Below are 16145 nucleotides of genomic sequence, written 5' to 3' on the forward strand. Positions count from 1 at the left end.
TGAGAATGCTGATAAACATGAAAGTGTCACTTGATTAGACAAATGAGAAAATTGATAATCTATGATTATGATCTAAGTTTCTTTAATGTGCAATTATAATTTGGTCATAATATGGGAAGAGGCATAAAGGGAAACTTTAGAGTGTACAAAAATGTCAATGAATCAGTGCAAAGTCTAAACTGGCTCTCATATAGATTAATATAACTACAGTGAACCCCCAGTGTATCGCAGTTCAGTTGTCACTGGTTCACTTTTTCACATTTTTTTTCTTTGGAACCTAATTATTTTTACAGTGTGGGAAATCCCACTTTATCACAAAAATTGGCTATTATATTTGATAAAATACAAGCTAAATCATGGCTTGGGTTGAGGAAATACTCAGATGAGGGTTTAGGTGCACCTGTATATTTGGCAACACTGCCTGCTGATAAGTTGGTGGCCAGGCGGAGGCGACAGCGAGGTTCACACCAGCCCATTACCGTCAACAGTCAGCTGTTGGCAGGTGGAGTGGACACCAGCTGGTGTTGGTTGGTCAGCTGTGCAAGTGGTAATTTTCGTTGCCACTCCCACATTGTTTGTGGGTTGATGTACTTGGGTTGGCGTTTGTGTGAGTGCTGTACATTGCTATTACTGGTGGGTGGTGGTTGGGTTGGATGATCACTTTGTCACCAGTTGACATTGTGTATGGGTTGTTATCCTTGTGGTGGTTTTTTGGTGTGTTCTATAAGTGTCGTATAGATATTCTGGTTATCGTTGGGTTGGTGGTGGTGGTCGGTGTGTTGTACACACATTGCATGCTCCTAATTCACCAAGTTGGCGGTTAATCACCATTACTGCCACGAGGAGATGAGTGGTCTAATAAACTTTTTTTTTTTTTTGTGGGTGCCTTTGGAATATAACCACGATGAACTGGGGTTCACTTTTTTTAAAAAAAAGGAGAGGTAGGGACGATTTTGATATTCAAAATCAATAAGAGGATTAAGAAATGTGGAGGAAACTAGATTAGAGAGTGTAAAGAGGTTTAGCATCCCAAGTAGAAGTATGAATGAGTTGGATGTGGAGATAGTGTGTGCAAGAAAGATTCATGACTTTCATCTGATAACATTAGTTTTATTCAAATCTTGAATACTCAATAACTAGGTAAAAGACAGTGCTCAACAAAGGAATATATCTTTTCTTCCTTGGACACCACATAATGATGTTTTAATCAATAGTTTTAGGAACATGACATATCCATACAATCACTGGCAGATTCTGGGTGTCTATGGGGCAAGTTTCCAACTCTACCAAAAGCAAACATTACATAATTTCACTCAAGCCATCTTGCTTATTTTTTGTTGTTGGACAGTAGTCAGACGGTCATTAAAATTAATCTCTTTTTTCTATTGTTCTTATGAACTGGATTATTATGTTTGTCTCTTATTTATTGTTATATATTAAAAGATTATTCTAAGTATATTACAGACAGTTTATAGTAAAATATATTTAGCACCCAAAAACCTTCTTCAAGATCTGCCATTGCATACAAATGTTCCTAACCAGAAAGCCACTAATTTTTGTGATTTACATTTGGCCAGAAATCACTGGAGTTTCCAGAATCAAAATTTTAATTTCAATTCTTTATTACTTGGTAAGCATAGTTTGAGATTCTATTATATTTTATTTGTAAAATACTTTTTGGCATGTAGTAAGGTGGTCCATGAGACTGTACCTTTCCACATGGGGCCCACAGGGATACAAGTGTGAATGATGTGTGTATGAATGTGTGGAGCTTTGTCTGGATCACCCTGTGTGGAATTGCTGAGCTATTATATAGATGGATAGATCAGCTGCACAGAAAATGAACTCAAAATGAATATTGGTATGGATTGAAAATATGACATCAAGGAAGGATGTCTCTACTTTCTCTACTCTTCAGTACCTTACAGATTAACCTCATTGGTTACAATATTGGCACTATATAAAATGCATATAATTATAATAAACAATTATTTGTCTAAATGCCTGCATTGATTTTGTTATTCAGCCAAGGATGATTTTGATGTGTACTGATGTGAGTTTGGTAAATCTAATTTGTGTGCTGTTTATCATTCTTGATTTCTGAGAAGCATGACTAATGTTCAGTAAAAGAATAAGTAGTGTGGGACTGAAATTTGTTTTCACTGAAATATTTTTTTTCTCAAGTTTCTCCATTATAATGTTTGAAACAAAAAGAAGATGCATGCCTTGACATTCTTAGCTAGTGTTTTATATAGCATGTGAATGTTCAGGTAGTTTATAGCTGATGTTGGATTTGTCTTATGGTATGCCAGAATTCATCTGGAACCTGAGGTTTTCTTTAAAACAACAGTAATGGTCATGAACAATGTTACTTTGACAGAATAGCACAGAATATTGTTTTTTGGAATACATTTTCACTGTTTAAGGATCTTTAGTTTTTGTGTGTTAAATATAATTTTGAAGTTTCTCAGTGTTACACTTGTCATATTTTAGTATCAGTGTTTAATGATTAAGGATGTGGATTTAAGTTATTGAGAGTTTCTGCATATATATTTATTTATATGAAATGCTATGATTCTTCAAGAATCTCATGCTAAGGTCGGGTATAAAAGAGATCACCACATTATGCACATAGTCCTTGGTTCATATAGTCCTTTCATGTTTTGTTTATGTTCTCTTCTGCTGTATTTCTGATCCTTAAGTTTGTGGAGCTTACTGTTTATTCCAACCTTACCAACTTCAACAACCATACTGTTACAGCATAATGGTTAGTCAGAACAGTCCTCTCACACTGCTTGCAGCAGTCACTCCTTCAGTCTGCTTTCATCAGATGTTCTGTTTGTAAACCATATTTTGTTAGAAGTGCCGTCTGAAATGAAAAATTAGTCTTCCAAACATTTTCATTTACTCTGTGGGACTAATTACTGTCCAAATGGATTTGCAGTAGATACAGTAGCCAGTATAGCCATACATTTTTGTTTATTTTAGTAGTGTTGATTGTGTGCCATAGCTCTGGATGCTGTAATGCTTTCCTTTGGTGTCTCCTCTGTTGGCCCAAAACTTACAGGAGAAAAGAAACACAAAAGATAAGTGAAGCATGGCAGGACCATTAGGACTAAGGTCATACTGTCAGCTATATTAGAATGAACAAAGGTGTAGTGCCAGATGAAATAGTCTCATTTCAAGAACAGAGAAAATTGTGTTGCAGTTCATTGTGAAACCCATTAAAAAACTTATCATACTTGTCTATTAAGAAATAGACAAGAAAGAAAATTTTGATTTGAGTTTCAAATAAAAACTGAATTAACTTCTGTCACCTACTTATGCCAGACTTTGTGGTAATTGTTATTGGTAAGATACCTTGCACTCCCCTCAGTTGTATCTTGCAATTTATACACAACAGTTGTCCATATTCTGTTATTCTTTGTTATTTAACTTTTTTGAATAAATTATTTATGCATTTATTGTTAAATATAGTTATGGCAAGACCAAATTACTTAGAGTAGACAGAGTTCAAAAAGGAATATTGAGAAATTTCTTGATTATAGGCTTACCTATAGTAACTGATAATTGGGGTATAAGTAATGGAAAGACATGAGCACGCTGGATAAAAAGAGCTTGCTCTTTGTTTTATTGGAGTGTATGAATGGATGATGGTGTGATTGGTGGTAGTACAGTACTTCCCATCTTCCAGATGGGTATGCAGGTAAATCCTTTGATGCTAAGCCAGCCTGCCCAAGAAGAGGACATGGAAGAGGATGAGAACATGGGTGTTGCTGAAACATATGCTGACTACATGCCTTCCAAATGTAAGTGCTCCTTTAAGGCAGATGTACAGTCCCACCCAATATGTGAGATGGATGAGAGCAGAAAAGTATGACAGGTCAGAAAAATTAAATTTAACGAGGGTATAATATAAAATTAAGTAGGGCTGAATTGGCAGTTGTATTTCTGGTATTTTTTTTTTTTTTATATAGTTCTTTGTAGCACATGTTAACATTATCATGATCTGTCTTTATTTATTTATTCATTCAATTTTTTCTTTGTCTCAAATACCCATCATGGTTCTTGTTCAGAAAATAGATATATATATATATATATATATATATATATATATATATATATATATATATATGTACCCATATCAGAAGTAACATGTTTTTCATGGCATGCCTGTCATTGATGAAGATTAATAAAATAAATCAGTGAGGTAAATGGAATAATTTTACTAATTGCACACTTTTGCTCCCAGCAGATTGATAGGTTTTCATTGTTTCTTTTTGAGTGTAGATGTTTTTGTTTTGACATGTTCTCTCATTTCCATTTGCTGCCAGTGTATAAGATCCACACTCATGACCTACAGTGAAGGTTGGCATCAAGCACCCAGACCAGGTAGTGGAGACAGCCTCCATGTCTTCAGTGGAGCCTCCAGATGTGTGGTACAAAATGGACATTCCTCAGTCGTGCATTGAACCTGGGAAGCTGTCTGCACTTCAGCTTGAGAGCATCACCTATACCTGCCAGCAGCATGAACATTTCCTCCCTGATGGAACACGGGCTGGCTTCCTCATTGGTCAGTATTGAGGGTTGTGATTTGTGTTCTTTGGGCTACATGGAGACCTCAAGGCATGGTTGTTGAGCCTGACTCTCTTTCTCATCCTGTTGCCTAACTGAAATCCAGTGCTGTGTGCTAATTTTCTTATTTACTATAAGAAATTTATCCTTAATGATCCTTGTTCATCCATTTTAATTATTTAAAAATTGAATGAGGTCACTGTACTGTCTTTCAATGAAATATTGTTGTAATTATTTTATTTTTATTAAAACTATGCTAGTAAATGTGAGATAAATGAAATTTTAAAGGGAAGTGATTTTGTAGCAGCAGTGGTACAGCTGTTTGAGTGTTCACATGATGACTTGGAAATTAATGTTTATTGCCCATCTTTGATAGCTATTTCTTTACTCAATTAGGTGGTTGCAAATATTTTTTTTGTAAGAGAAAATCAATGTTGAGAATAGGGTCTTGTTAGGCTAGTATGTGGATTTTGTAAGTGACAGTGAAGATATTTACATATTTACCAGTATTGATTGCATTCAGCAAGAACTAAGTTTGTAGGTGACGATGTAAACTAATTTGTGGAAGGTTTTTGGGTTAGCGTGAGAGACAAGTATTGTGTATATTGTGTAGTGTCATACCTGGGAGACATTTGACTTACTGTCGTTTAGAATGTTTTTGTTGGTAGTGAAATGTTGAGTTTATGCACAAATTTTCAATCTGTAGATTATAATATGAAGTACCTTAGCATTCAGTGAGTAAAGGCTTGTTACTTTGCCTAGAATATAAAGATACAGTGAGGGCACCACATGTTGCCTTCATGACCTGTGATGGTTTGCGTGTCATACATAAATATGTGCTTCCTTCCTTACAGGTGATGGTGCTGGTGTGGGCAAGGGACGCACAATTGCAGGAATTATATATGAAAATTACCTTAAGGGCCGCAAGAAGTCAATCTGGGTGTCTGTGTCCAATGATCTCAAGTATGATGCTGAAAGGGATTTGAAGGATATCGGTTCATCCCACATTCAGGTTAATTTTCTCAGCAAGATGAAGTATGGCAAAATAAACTCTGACCTCAATGGCAATGTGAAGAAGGGTGTGCTGTATTCTACTTACTCAGCTCTAATTGGAGAGTCATCAAGTGGGCAGGGCAAATACAAGACCCGACTAAAGCAGATACTTAACTGGTGTGGAGATGACTTTGATGGCTGTGTGAGTATCTTCCATTGCTGCTGTACAGTGGTGTCATTGTTTGCATGACATGGAAAGTTGACCTAATTTTTGAGGAAATATTATTTAAGTTAAACTACTGAAACTTATACTTATGTTTTAGCATTAAAAGACATTTTTTGTCATTACATAATAACTAATTTGTATCAGGAAATTCAAATGGTTTGATTAGATTATTTTCTTCATTGTTTATCACATTTCTATTACACAGATTGTATTTGATGAATGCCACCGGGCCAAGAATTTGAGTCCAGTTGGGTCTGGGAAACCTACAAAGACTGGCTTAACTGTGTTGGAGTTGCAGACCAGATTGCCTAAAGCAAGGGTGGTATATGCCTCAGCCACAGGTGCCTCTGAGCCCAAGAACATGGCATACATGGTCCGGCTTGGCATCTGGGGCAAGGGGACTCCCTTCCCAGAGTTCAGTGACTTTATCAGTGCTGTGGAAAAAAGGTGAGTATCACCTTTCATTGTCTACCTGGAATAAGAAAAATTTATTCATTTATATATTTCATGTTTTGCCTCCCTCAAGGGATTTTCCATAAGGAGTGACAAATAATTGTGATTGCTTGTGCAAGATAAGAGAAAAAACTATTGTTTCATTTAGGATTATATATTCTACTGAGATTATGAAGTCCAGAAAACTGAATCATTCAATATAATGGTGAAAGATGCTGCTACTTACTCTCAAGTAGAATAACTCAGAATAGCTAATAGATAATTTTTTTGTACTTTCTATGGTGTTCTAATGTATTGCATTATTTCTAAGGTAAATTTTTGCAAACATTTAATAAATTATGCTTGCATATTATAAGTCATGACACATGGATATGTTCTACAGAGGTGTTGGTGCTATGGAGATTGTGGCAATGGACATGAAGCTGCGTGGGATGTACATTGCTCGTCAACTCAGTTTTCATGGAGTAGCATTTAGAATAGAGGAAGTTCCTTTAGATGAAGATTTTAAGCACATGTATGATGAATCTGTCAAATTGGTAAGTAAAACTGTTTTTTTGGTTTGTACATTTTTCATAGTATTAAGCAATTAGAAATTTTTCATTATTAAACATTTAGTTATAATGGTAAGAATAATGTATTCATACTATACTTTTATAAGTGTGTGTCATGTAATGAAATAGGTGATGTGTCTGATAGAAATGTGTGAAGTATATGATGGAGTAAGAATAATTAGAAGACTGAATGAAGGGCTGTTGTGAATACATAAATGGTAATGCAGCCTCAAGGGTCTTGTGGGAGGTTCTGTATCTGGTCTGAGCAGTTCACAAGCAGGAAAGGGCATGATGGGTCAGTTAAAGTGCAGCAGGAGTAGACCAGTTCTGCTTTAGGGCTCTGATTTGGAGAAGCCTGGTTGTGTTTGCATCTGATCTTCACACTGTGCAGTTGATGAAGATCAATCTTCTCTCCCTTAGAGGCTAAGATGTGGGTTAATGTTTTTAGTTGGAGTTGTGTGTGCATGTGGACACCTTAGTCTTGTCTCACTCATAAGAAATATTGGTTTGCTATATAGATCTACAGTAAAATCCATCTTATCCAGCATCAACGGGACCGCCGACATGCCGGATACTTGAATATTGCCGGATACTTGAATAGAAGTGAAATTATGTCCACAATCCCCACCCTACACTCACGCATCTTACCATAATAAAGATCAGCTGATCTTAATCATCAGCTGATCTGATCAGCTGCTTAAGTGTAAACACAACACGCTTCCTCTTTTCTACAACTTTAGGCATGATGAAGGCGTCAGGCGATAAACAGTGCACACGCAGGACTGAGTCACTGAGTAAACACAGTGCAGTGGGCCGCGGGTGGCGCGAAGCAGTGTGCTCTGGTGGCGAGGGGACAAAGTATGCCTCGCGTGGGAATTTTAATCGATTTTATGAGTACACATTGATTTTTTATTGATTTTAAGGCTCGGGGAAAAATGTGCCGGATACTTGAAGCTGCCGGATACTCGAATGCCGGATGACAGGGATTTTACTGTATGTTTATTTATATGTCTGGCTGATATCCCTCTTAAAAGGAGGTTAGTGGAAGACAAGGCATCCACATTTTGCACTAATTGTTGTAATGAAAATACTGAGAATGATAATTCCCAATCTCTCTCTCTACCCCTTTAGTTATTCTAAATAAACCTGCATAAGATATGATTGCTGAATTAGTCGCAGCTGCCAGGTGTCCATAGTGTCATCTTTCAGGAATGTGGACAAAGTGTTAAGAGTAACTAGTTATGAATTTTTATTTTCTCTCATTTATGAGTTAAGGCTGTATTTCAATTAATTTTTCATTATCTGGAGTATTTGATAATAATAATGCTAATACTATATTTTTGTTAGGTAAAAATTACAACATTTAAAAGGCAATATAAGAAATCCCCATAAAGATCCCTGTTACATGTTAAAACAGTCAGTTTGTGCAGAAAAGACAGTGCATGCACCAAGCAGGGTTGGTCTGATTTAAATCAAATGATTTAAATCAGTTTAAATCAGAGTAAAAAATCATTATTTAAATCAAAATTAAATATATTGTTAAAGATTATTAAAGTATTATTGAGAGTAAAAAAATATCATTATTTAAATCAAGTTTAAATATACTGTATTAAGAATTATTCAAGTGTTATATTGAGAGTAAAAAAATGATTATTTAAATGAAAATTAAATACAGTGGAACCTCAGTTTTCAAACTTAATTCGTTCCTGAATGCCATTCAGAATTCAAAATATTTGAATACCAAAACTATTTTCCTCATAGGAATCAATGTAAAATAGATAAATCTGTTCTTAGACAGCCGTCCACCATGTCTTAGTGGGTAATGACCAACACTCCCACTGTGACATTGCAACAGAAGCAATTATGAGTTAAAAATTTTTGTTCAAAAGCTGAGTTGTTCAGGAAGAAAGGTATTCATTTAACTGAGGTTCCACTGTATGTGTGTGTGTGTGTGTGTGTGTGTGTGTGTGTGTGTGTGTGTGTGTGTGTGTGTGTGTGTGTGTGTGTGTGTGTGTGTATATATATATATATATATATATATATATATATATATATATATATATATATATATATATATATATATATATATATATATATATATATATATATATATATATATATTCTACCCTGTCATAGCAGCTTATGACAAATGCTCCCACAGCCAAGATGGCTACTTCACAACATCTTCAGCTCACAAATTATTTATCCAGGAAGGATGTATTAAGTGAACTTAGTGACACAGAACTCATCAGAAGATACTGTTTAGACTATGTAGGTATTCTCTTCGTCACTGATCTAGTGAGGGTAGCTTTACTGAATGACACAGAAAGGAGCAACCCACTTACTGCAAAAAATTAAGGTGATCATAATACTTAGATATATTGCTGCTGGGAAAAAGCTATTGGAAAAATGCAGTTGTGCAGCAGTGATGGTGTTCGGGATCATTGAGAGAGCCACAGGTGGCTTGGGATAACTCTTGAGTGCTGAAAGATGTTTGTTTACATCAAGGCTTTTCAACAGGATCACATTTACCTTATTTCAAAGATTGAATTACTGTTTTATGCTCTGTATCTCTCATTCAGATGTATAAAAAATGAAGTAAATATTTATAGAAACTATAAATTAGTGATAAGTGGCAACTTTTGCTAGGTCTTTTAATATTTAAAATCAAGTAACTTCATTTTAGAATTGAATTATGGTAACACAACTGCAGCAATAATGAGTTTAAAATTTTGCTTGAAAACTGATTTGTTTGAAAAGGGAGGCATTCAGTAACCAAGATTTCACTGTATATAGTATATGGATAGAGTGCATATATATATATATATATATATATATATATATATATATATATATATATATATATATATATATATATATATATATATATACTCGTATATATATATATAGTATCTAGCATAGAGAAAAGAATTAGAAAATACAATGACCATAAGTATATAGAAAAGTATTCATAAATTGAAAGACTTAAAGTCATCTGCATCTTAGTTTCTACCAAGAGAACGACACTACAAACATCTGGCAGCTGAGAATGTGAACTAGAAGTCATGATATCTCCAATTCTTCCACTGGCCACAGATTGTGTTAATGGTTCATATTGCCTTACTAAAAGAGGGTATATAGATAGGTACATCCATATACCAGATTAATAGGTAGTTATATCAGTTAACCATTGTTTCTATCTGTTCAATCTTTCAGTGGGTAGATGCCCGACAGAAATTCCAGGAGGCCTCAGAGTTGATCAATGCTGAAAAGGGTATGAAGAAGTCAATGTGGGGGCAGTTTTGGTCGTCACATCAGCGCTTCTTTAAGTACCTGTGTATAGCATCAAAGGTGGGTTTTGTAATTTTAAATGGTGTTTTCATTTAATTGGTATCCAATGTTTGTAGCTGTAAATGTCATAGTGATTTGTTTCAAAATATGAAATATATTGATCAGTAAATTTTAATTACAGCATGCATTTCATAAGTAGAACAGAAAAAAATGCATATTTAGTTATCTGTGGACTTGTGATGTATGAGCTTAAATGAAGCCATGTGGGAAGGATAAGAACTATGAAAAGTTCCATATACTGGCAACAATGTGGTGTTTTTATGATGACAGGTGGAACATGCTGTGAGGTTAGCGAGAGATGCTGTCAAGACCAACAGGTGTGTGGTGATTGGCCTTCAGTCCACTGGAGAAGCCCGTACTCTGGAACAGCTGGAAAGGGATGATGGGGAACTCTCTGATTTTGTCTCCACTGCCAAAGGTGTGTTCAACTGCCTAGTCTCTTCTCTGTGGGCTTGAATATTCCAATTCTTATGCAAAATTTAGTATAGCTTGGCTATAGTCTCTTGTAAAATTCTCAGCTTCCATTGTTAGAGATCTGTTGGGTGTGTGCTTTGTAAGATGAATACTTGGGACTTCTGTGCCTAATATCTGTCCCATGGAAGCATTAATAATTAATAATAATTCATAATTTTTTTTATATGTCTGGGGCCTCAGGAAACACATTTTTCGAATAGATAACATGCAGCTGTGTTAATATGGTATACTTGCTTAGTTTGAATTTGTTTAGTTTGATATTGGAACTTTTGTATGTCAAAGTTAAGAAATTAAAGAAGGCCATGGCATTTTACTTGGTTTGATAAACTTGGCTATCCAGCAATGTTCCTGTCTTGATTTTTTCAGGTGTTCTGGAGACTCTTGTGGAGAAGCATTTTCCAGCTCCAGATAGGAACCGTATCAATAAGATTTTAGGAATCTCAGAAACCAGCAAAGAATTCAAAGATATTATTGATGAGGTCACTGGAAAAACCTCCAAGAGGAAACCAGGTAAAACAGAACATACTAAGTTACATTGTTCCTGTTGTTAATATAATATATTCTGATATGAATTTGATAATCTTGGAAAGGATTAAAATGGTGTGATTCTTGCAGTACGTCAGGCAGCACAACGAGCAGCCAAGAAGAGATTCAAAGACCTTCACTCAGATAATGAGGAGGACTCTGATTTCGAGATGTCAGGTAAGTGGCAAAGTTCCTCCATTATTAATAATGTTTTTAACATCCTTTTTTTTTTTTTTCAGATGTTAAGGGAAACTTTGGTACAAGAGTTGAGTGTCGATGAAAGTTTAATTTTGAAACTGCTTAATTTTTAGATGTATCAGAACCTTCAATAAATATTGAAGTCAAAAGGAGAGAATGTATTTAGTAAATGAAAGAAATGAAAACTGAGGACACTAACATAGAGGAAGGAGTGACATAAGTACTAGTGTTTAAGGTTTGTAGACAATTCAGACAAAAGAAAAACAAAACTTAAACCAAAATTTAGGCATTATATCTTTTGAGGGGAAAGTCAGTGTATAATCAGAAGACTTTGTCAAATGACTGATTGTAGAGCTACTCCCTAATCAGCTCACCCTCTTTTGTCCTGCAGCCCAGGCTTTAGGTAACAACATGGATTTGCTTGCCAGTTTATGTTGGAGTTTGGCAGCTTTAATTTTTTCTTGTAGTGAAAAGGTTGTGCTTGTAATATCATATTATGTTTACTCATTTTTTATAATTATTTTTATAATTTCATATATATGTTCAGTTTTACTTTACTGTTCAAAAGATATCTGCATGAAACTGTGCATGTAAAGTACAGTTTATTTAAAGTAGATTTATAATTTGTTTTAGAGTACCAAATTATGTATTGTATAATTTTTTAAACAAGTCTGTGGTGTCATCAAGTATCTAATATTCAATGTGATAGATTAGCTGGGAATGAATTTAAATGCAGTTCATAGAATACATAAATTACTTATAATGCTACAAACCAATATGAATTTGAACCTTCTATTACATATGAGTAATGTAACCAATGCCAAGTACTCCTTTCTCTATTGGAACATGTTTTGCTGAGTGTTTGTGAAATGCACTTGACCCTCAGATTCTCAGATTAATAGAGGAGAGTGTCTATCTGGGAATCACTAAAGTCCAGTGGCACTGCCCACCCCTGGATGTTTACCTGACTCAGTCCAGCAGTTGCTAATACTCATTAGCCATCCCAGACTCTTCTAGTTGTATGGTGTATAAATAAGTCAAAAGGGGTTTGGAGAAAAATTTTAAGTGATGTTCTATTCTCGGTCTCTGTGTTTACCATCCTGGTGAAAGAGATGGTCAGGTCTCTCTCTCTCTCTCTCTCTCTCTCTCTCTCTCTCTCTCTCTCTCTCTCTCTCTCTCTCTCTCTCTCTCTCTCTCTCTCTCTCTCTCTCTCTCTCTCTCTCTCTCTCTCTCTCTCTCTCTCTCTCTCTCTCTCTCTCTCTCTCTCTCTCTCTCTCTCTCTCTCTCTCTCTCTCTCTCTCTCTCTCTCTCAGGTGTATGTGTAAATAACACCAATCCAGTAACCACGCTGCCACCTATTAGCTGTCTTGGACAATAATCATGCTAGTATGGGCTTGTCCAGGATTTTCTTCGGTAATGAGAAAAAACTGTCAAAAAAAAAAAAAAAAAAAGGAAACAGAGGTCTAAGAATCTTAGGGTCAAGTGTGATTGTGGTTTTGTTTGCTTGATCATGGTTGGTTATTTTATAAAAATAGATTTGTAATATGGTTTCATTAATATTGAAGTCAAATTGAATATGCAGTAGATACTCATTTATGGGGTAAACATATTAGTTAAATATCAGTTAGTGCTTTTATTGGATGTAAATTACTGGCTTACATATTTTACTGATGATACCCACTTCCTTAACTATTTACCTCTGGTAGACATCTGACATCCAGCTAGGCCAGCTATACATTTATCCCCTTAGGGGATGCAACACTATGGGCTGGCTTTTGGTTTTCAGACCAGGGACAATGATCACTCAACTTCGTGCTTTATGTGTAATGGAGAGCAGGAAGATGGTATCTACTCTCTTCTGTTAGCCAACTATCCAGGGTAACTATACAACATTAAAGACCTGTTCAAGATCAATGTCTCTTACCTGTTAGTCAGTGACTAAGAGAGGATACAGATTACATGATCTCCCACTACCTTGCATAGAGTCCATGCAGATGGACTTACAGACAACTTCCCAAGGATATCCTTGGGTACAGCTGGTGGTCACTGTTTGATCTCTAGATATCATATAAAAGTGTTCTTGGGAGTGTTGTGTTATGTTATGCCTTCAAGGTTGGTTGGTGTTAAAGTAACACCTAAGTAATACATATAGCAGTGGTAATTGAGACTATAGAAAGATGGGTAAATTCCAGCTACAGGTTTTTATACTAAAGCTAAACATTGAGGCTGTATATGGCCTAGTTGCTTTTTTCCAAACCTGTGGACCAGGCATTCTTATGACAATTGTATTAAGTGTTTTATCCATCAACCAGCCATGAGTTTACTTGTACAGAATGAGTGCCTTGCAATACCTGCATCTTTTATTGCTGTACTAAATGACTACTCTATGGTGGATGGTTGCACAAAGATGTGTTCCACTCTGCCAATCAGGCAAGTGAGTGAATTGACAAGATTGTAAACATTTTTATGTTGGGTAAATTTTGAGGTCTGGGGGAGTTGTTGATAGTAAGATATGGAGCTTCTAATGATGTCATTATATTAATTTAATGTAAACTCCATAATTATTTTTGAAGATGTCTGCTGAAAAGTTATTAAAAAAAAAAAAAAACTTTTGGTGGGTAAGTAGAGCATCTGTGAAAATACTGTAAGCAGTAATAATTTCTTGGCCAATTTGATATAGAATGGGAGTGAAATTTTGAGCTTTGCTGATAAACATGAAATGAAAAAAAAAAAAAATAAATAAATAAAAAAATGATAAAAAATAAATAAATAAATAAATAAAAATAAATAAAAAAAATAAATAAAATGATAATGATTAAAATAAATAAATAAAGTGAAAATAAAATAAGAAATAGAGGAATATTTTTTATCAAAGATACAGTTGCTTATCCACCTTCATAAGTAAGTAAATAAATGAGCACTTACCATTATGGTATTACTGATGCCCTGGTGAAGAACTCGTGCATTCTGAAGTCTCTTCCTTCATATATATAAAGTGGAGCCTAAGTTCTCAAACTTAATTAGTTTCTGAATGCCATTTGGGATCTGAAATGTTCAGTAACCGAAATGATTTTCCCCATAGGAAAGTAAAGTAGATTAATCCGTCCCTGGACACTTGTCCACCCTGTCTTACCTGCTTATGAGAGTCACTTCTACTGCTAATATGGCTGCTCCACAACATTTCCAGCTTAGAATTTATTTATCCAGAAAGAATGTATAGTGATACAGAACTCATCAGAAAATATTGTTTAGACTGTACAGGTATTCTCTTTGTAATTGATCTAGTGAGGGAAGCCTTACAGAGTGACACAGTGAGAAGCAACCCACTCACTGCCAAAATTAAGATGATCATAACACTTAGACATCTTGCTACTGGGAAATTGCAGTTGTGCAGTAGTGATGGTGTTGTGGGATCATCGAGAGTCACAGGTGGCTCGGGTTTTATTTCTGACCCAGCCGAACCCTGTTTGTTTACATTGAGGCTTTTCAGTGGGATCACATGTACTTTATTTCAAAGGTTGAATTACTGTTTTACCCTCTGTGTCCTCCTTCCAAATATATAAAAAATGAAGGAAATATTTATGGAAACAATAAGTTAGTAATAAATGACAGCTTTTGCCATGTCTTTAAGTATTTGAAATCAAGTAAGTTTGTTTGAGGATAGAATTTGGACATAGCAGTGGAAACATTTATGAGTTCAAAATTTTGTTCAAAAACCAATTTGTTCAGAAGGGAGGTGTTTGGTAATTGAGGTTCCATTGTATAGACGTAGATGTCATGTATATTTAGAAATAAATGTGCCAGTTCATCAATTTTAGAACTTCAGATTAGGAAAAATGGAATAACTCGCAATCATTTTGACATCTAACTTTTATTTTGTAATATTATTTTGGTAGGCACATACAAATCTTTACCAGTAATAAAGTAGCATTTTCAATGCTATAACCTCATGGAATACATGCATTTTGAGACAAGGTTTTGACACAGAAGTTAATATTGTCATCTATTTTCCACATAAGCTTGTACTACAAAAGACCAGTAGCATTGTAAATGTGAGCATTTGTACAAACTGTTATTCATTGCAGGAGTATCTCATGGAAGAACCTTAAGAGCATCTATATATGAAGGATGATGCACAGACTTATGCAAAATTTTCTTCATTCAAAAACAGGGTTTTAAATTTTTGTAAAGAGAGATAACACAGAAAAATGATCACACAGCACTGTGACACTTATTAAGTTATCCAACATTAATATGCCATCATTTTATGCTTTAAGTCTTTTATGAATATGCATTTTACTAATGTTTATCAATATTGAAAAGAATTAAGATGGAACTGTATCTTTTATATTTTTATATGATGTATATGATGAAATTCTGAATTTTTTGTAGGGTAAAAAATATTATGTACTAAGACTGTACAGCCACTAAGTTTGATGATTGATAATATTTAAAACTTAGGGCAGAATAAAAACAAAAAGGGTACTTAATAAAAAAAAAAAAAAAAAAAATATATATATATATATATATATATATATATATATATATATATATATATATATATATATATATATATATATATATATATATATATATATATATATATATATATATGATTTTTAAAATTGAAACAGGTGAGAGTGGTGCAGAGGAAGAGGAAGAGGATATTTATTCCTCTGAAGCCTCATCAGAGTTCTCAGGGATCAGCGACTATGATGATGAAGGTTAGTAACAATTAGCAGTCAATCTTTTGAAGTATTTTCTTGATAATTTCAGAAATGGTTATTTACTCGAGTTAA

The 16145-nt window shown here is 34.6% G+C and overlaps 1 protein-coding gene across 8 annotated transcripts in view; it reads left to right on the plus strand.

The window, feature by feature from the left end:
• The window catches only part of LOC135105896 (protein strawberry notch-like), a 35181-nt gene that overhangs the window by 12025 nt on the left and 7011 nt on the right, over positions 1-16145 (plus strand). For 6 of the 8 annotated variants that reach the window (XM_064014545.1, XM_064014542.1, XM_064014548.1 and 3 more), the window contains 10 exons: positions 3695-3809; positions 4364-4573; positions 5430-5770; positions 6000-6241; positions 6630-6783; positions 10015-10149; positions 10420-10567; positions 10990-11133; positions 11239-11325; positions 15981-16070. In XM_064014545.1, the coding sequence (XP_063870615.1) occupies positions 3695-3809; positions 4364-4573; positions 5430-5770; positions 6000-6241; positions 6630-6783; positions 10015-10149; positions 10420-10567; positions 10990-11133; positions 11239-11325; positions 15981-16070 (1666 nt within the window). The remainder of the gene's footprint in view (positions 1-3694; positions 3810-4363; positions 4574-5429; positions 5771-5999; positions 6242-6629; positions 6784-10014; positions 10150-10419; positions 10568-10989; positions 11134-11238; positions 11326-15980; positions 16071-16145) is intronic. The other 2 variants (XM_064014544.1, XM_064014549.1) reach the window with 1 other exon arrangement.

Source organism: Scylla paramamosain, chromosome 12 (genome assembly GCF_035594125.1).
Source record: "Scylla paramamosain isolate STU-SP2022 chromosome 12, ASM3559412v1, whole genome shotgun sequence".
Classification (NCBI taxonomy): domain Eukaryota; kingdom Metazoa; phylum Arthropoda; class Malacostraca; order Decapoda; family Portunidae; genus Scylla; species Scylla paramamosain.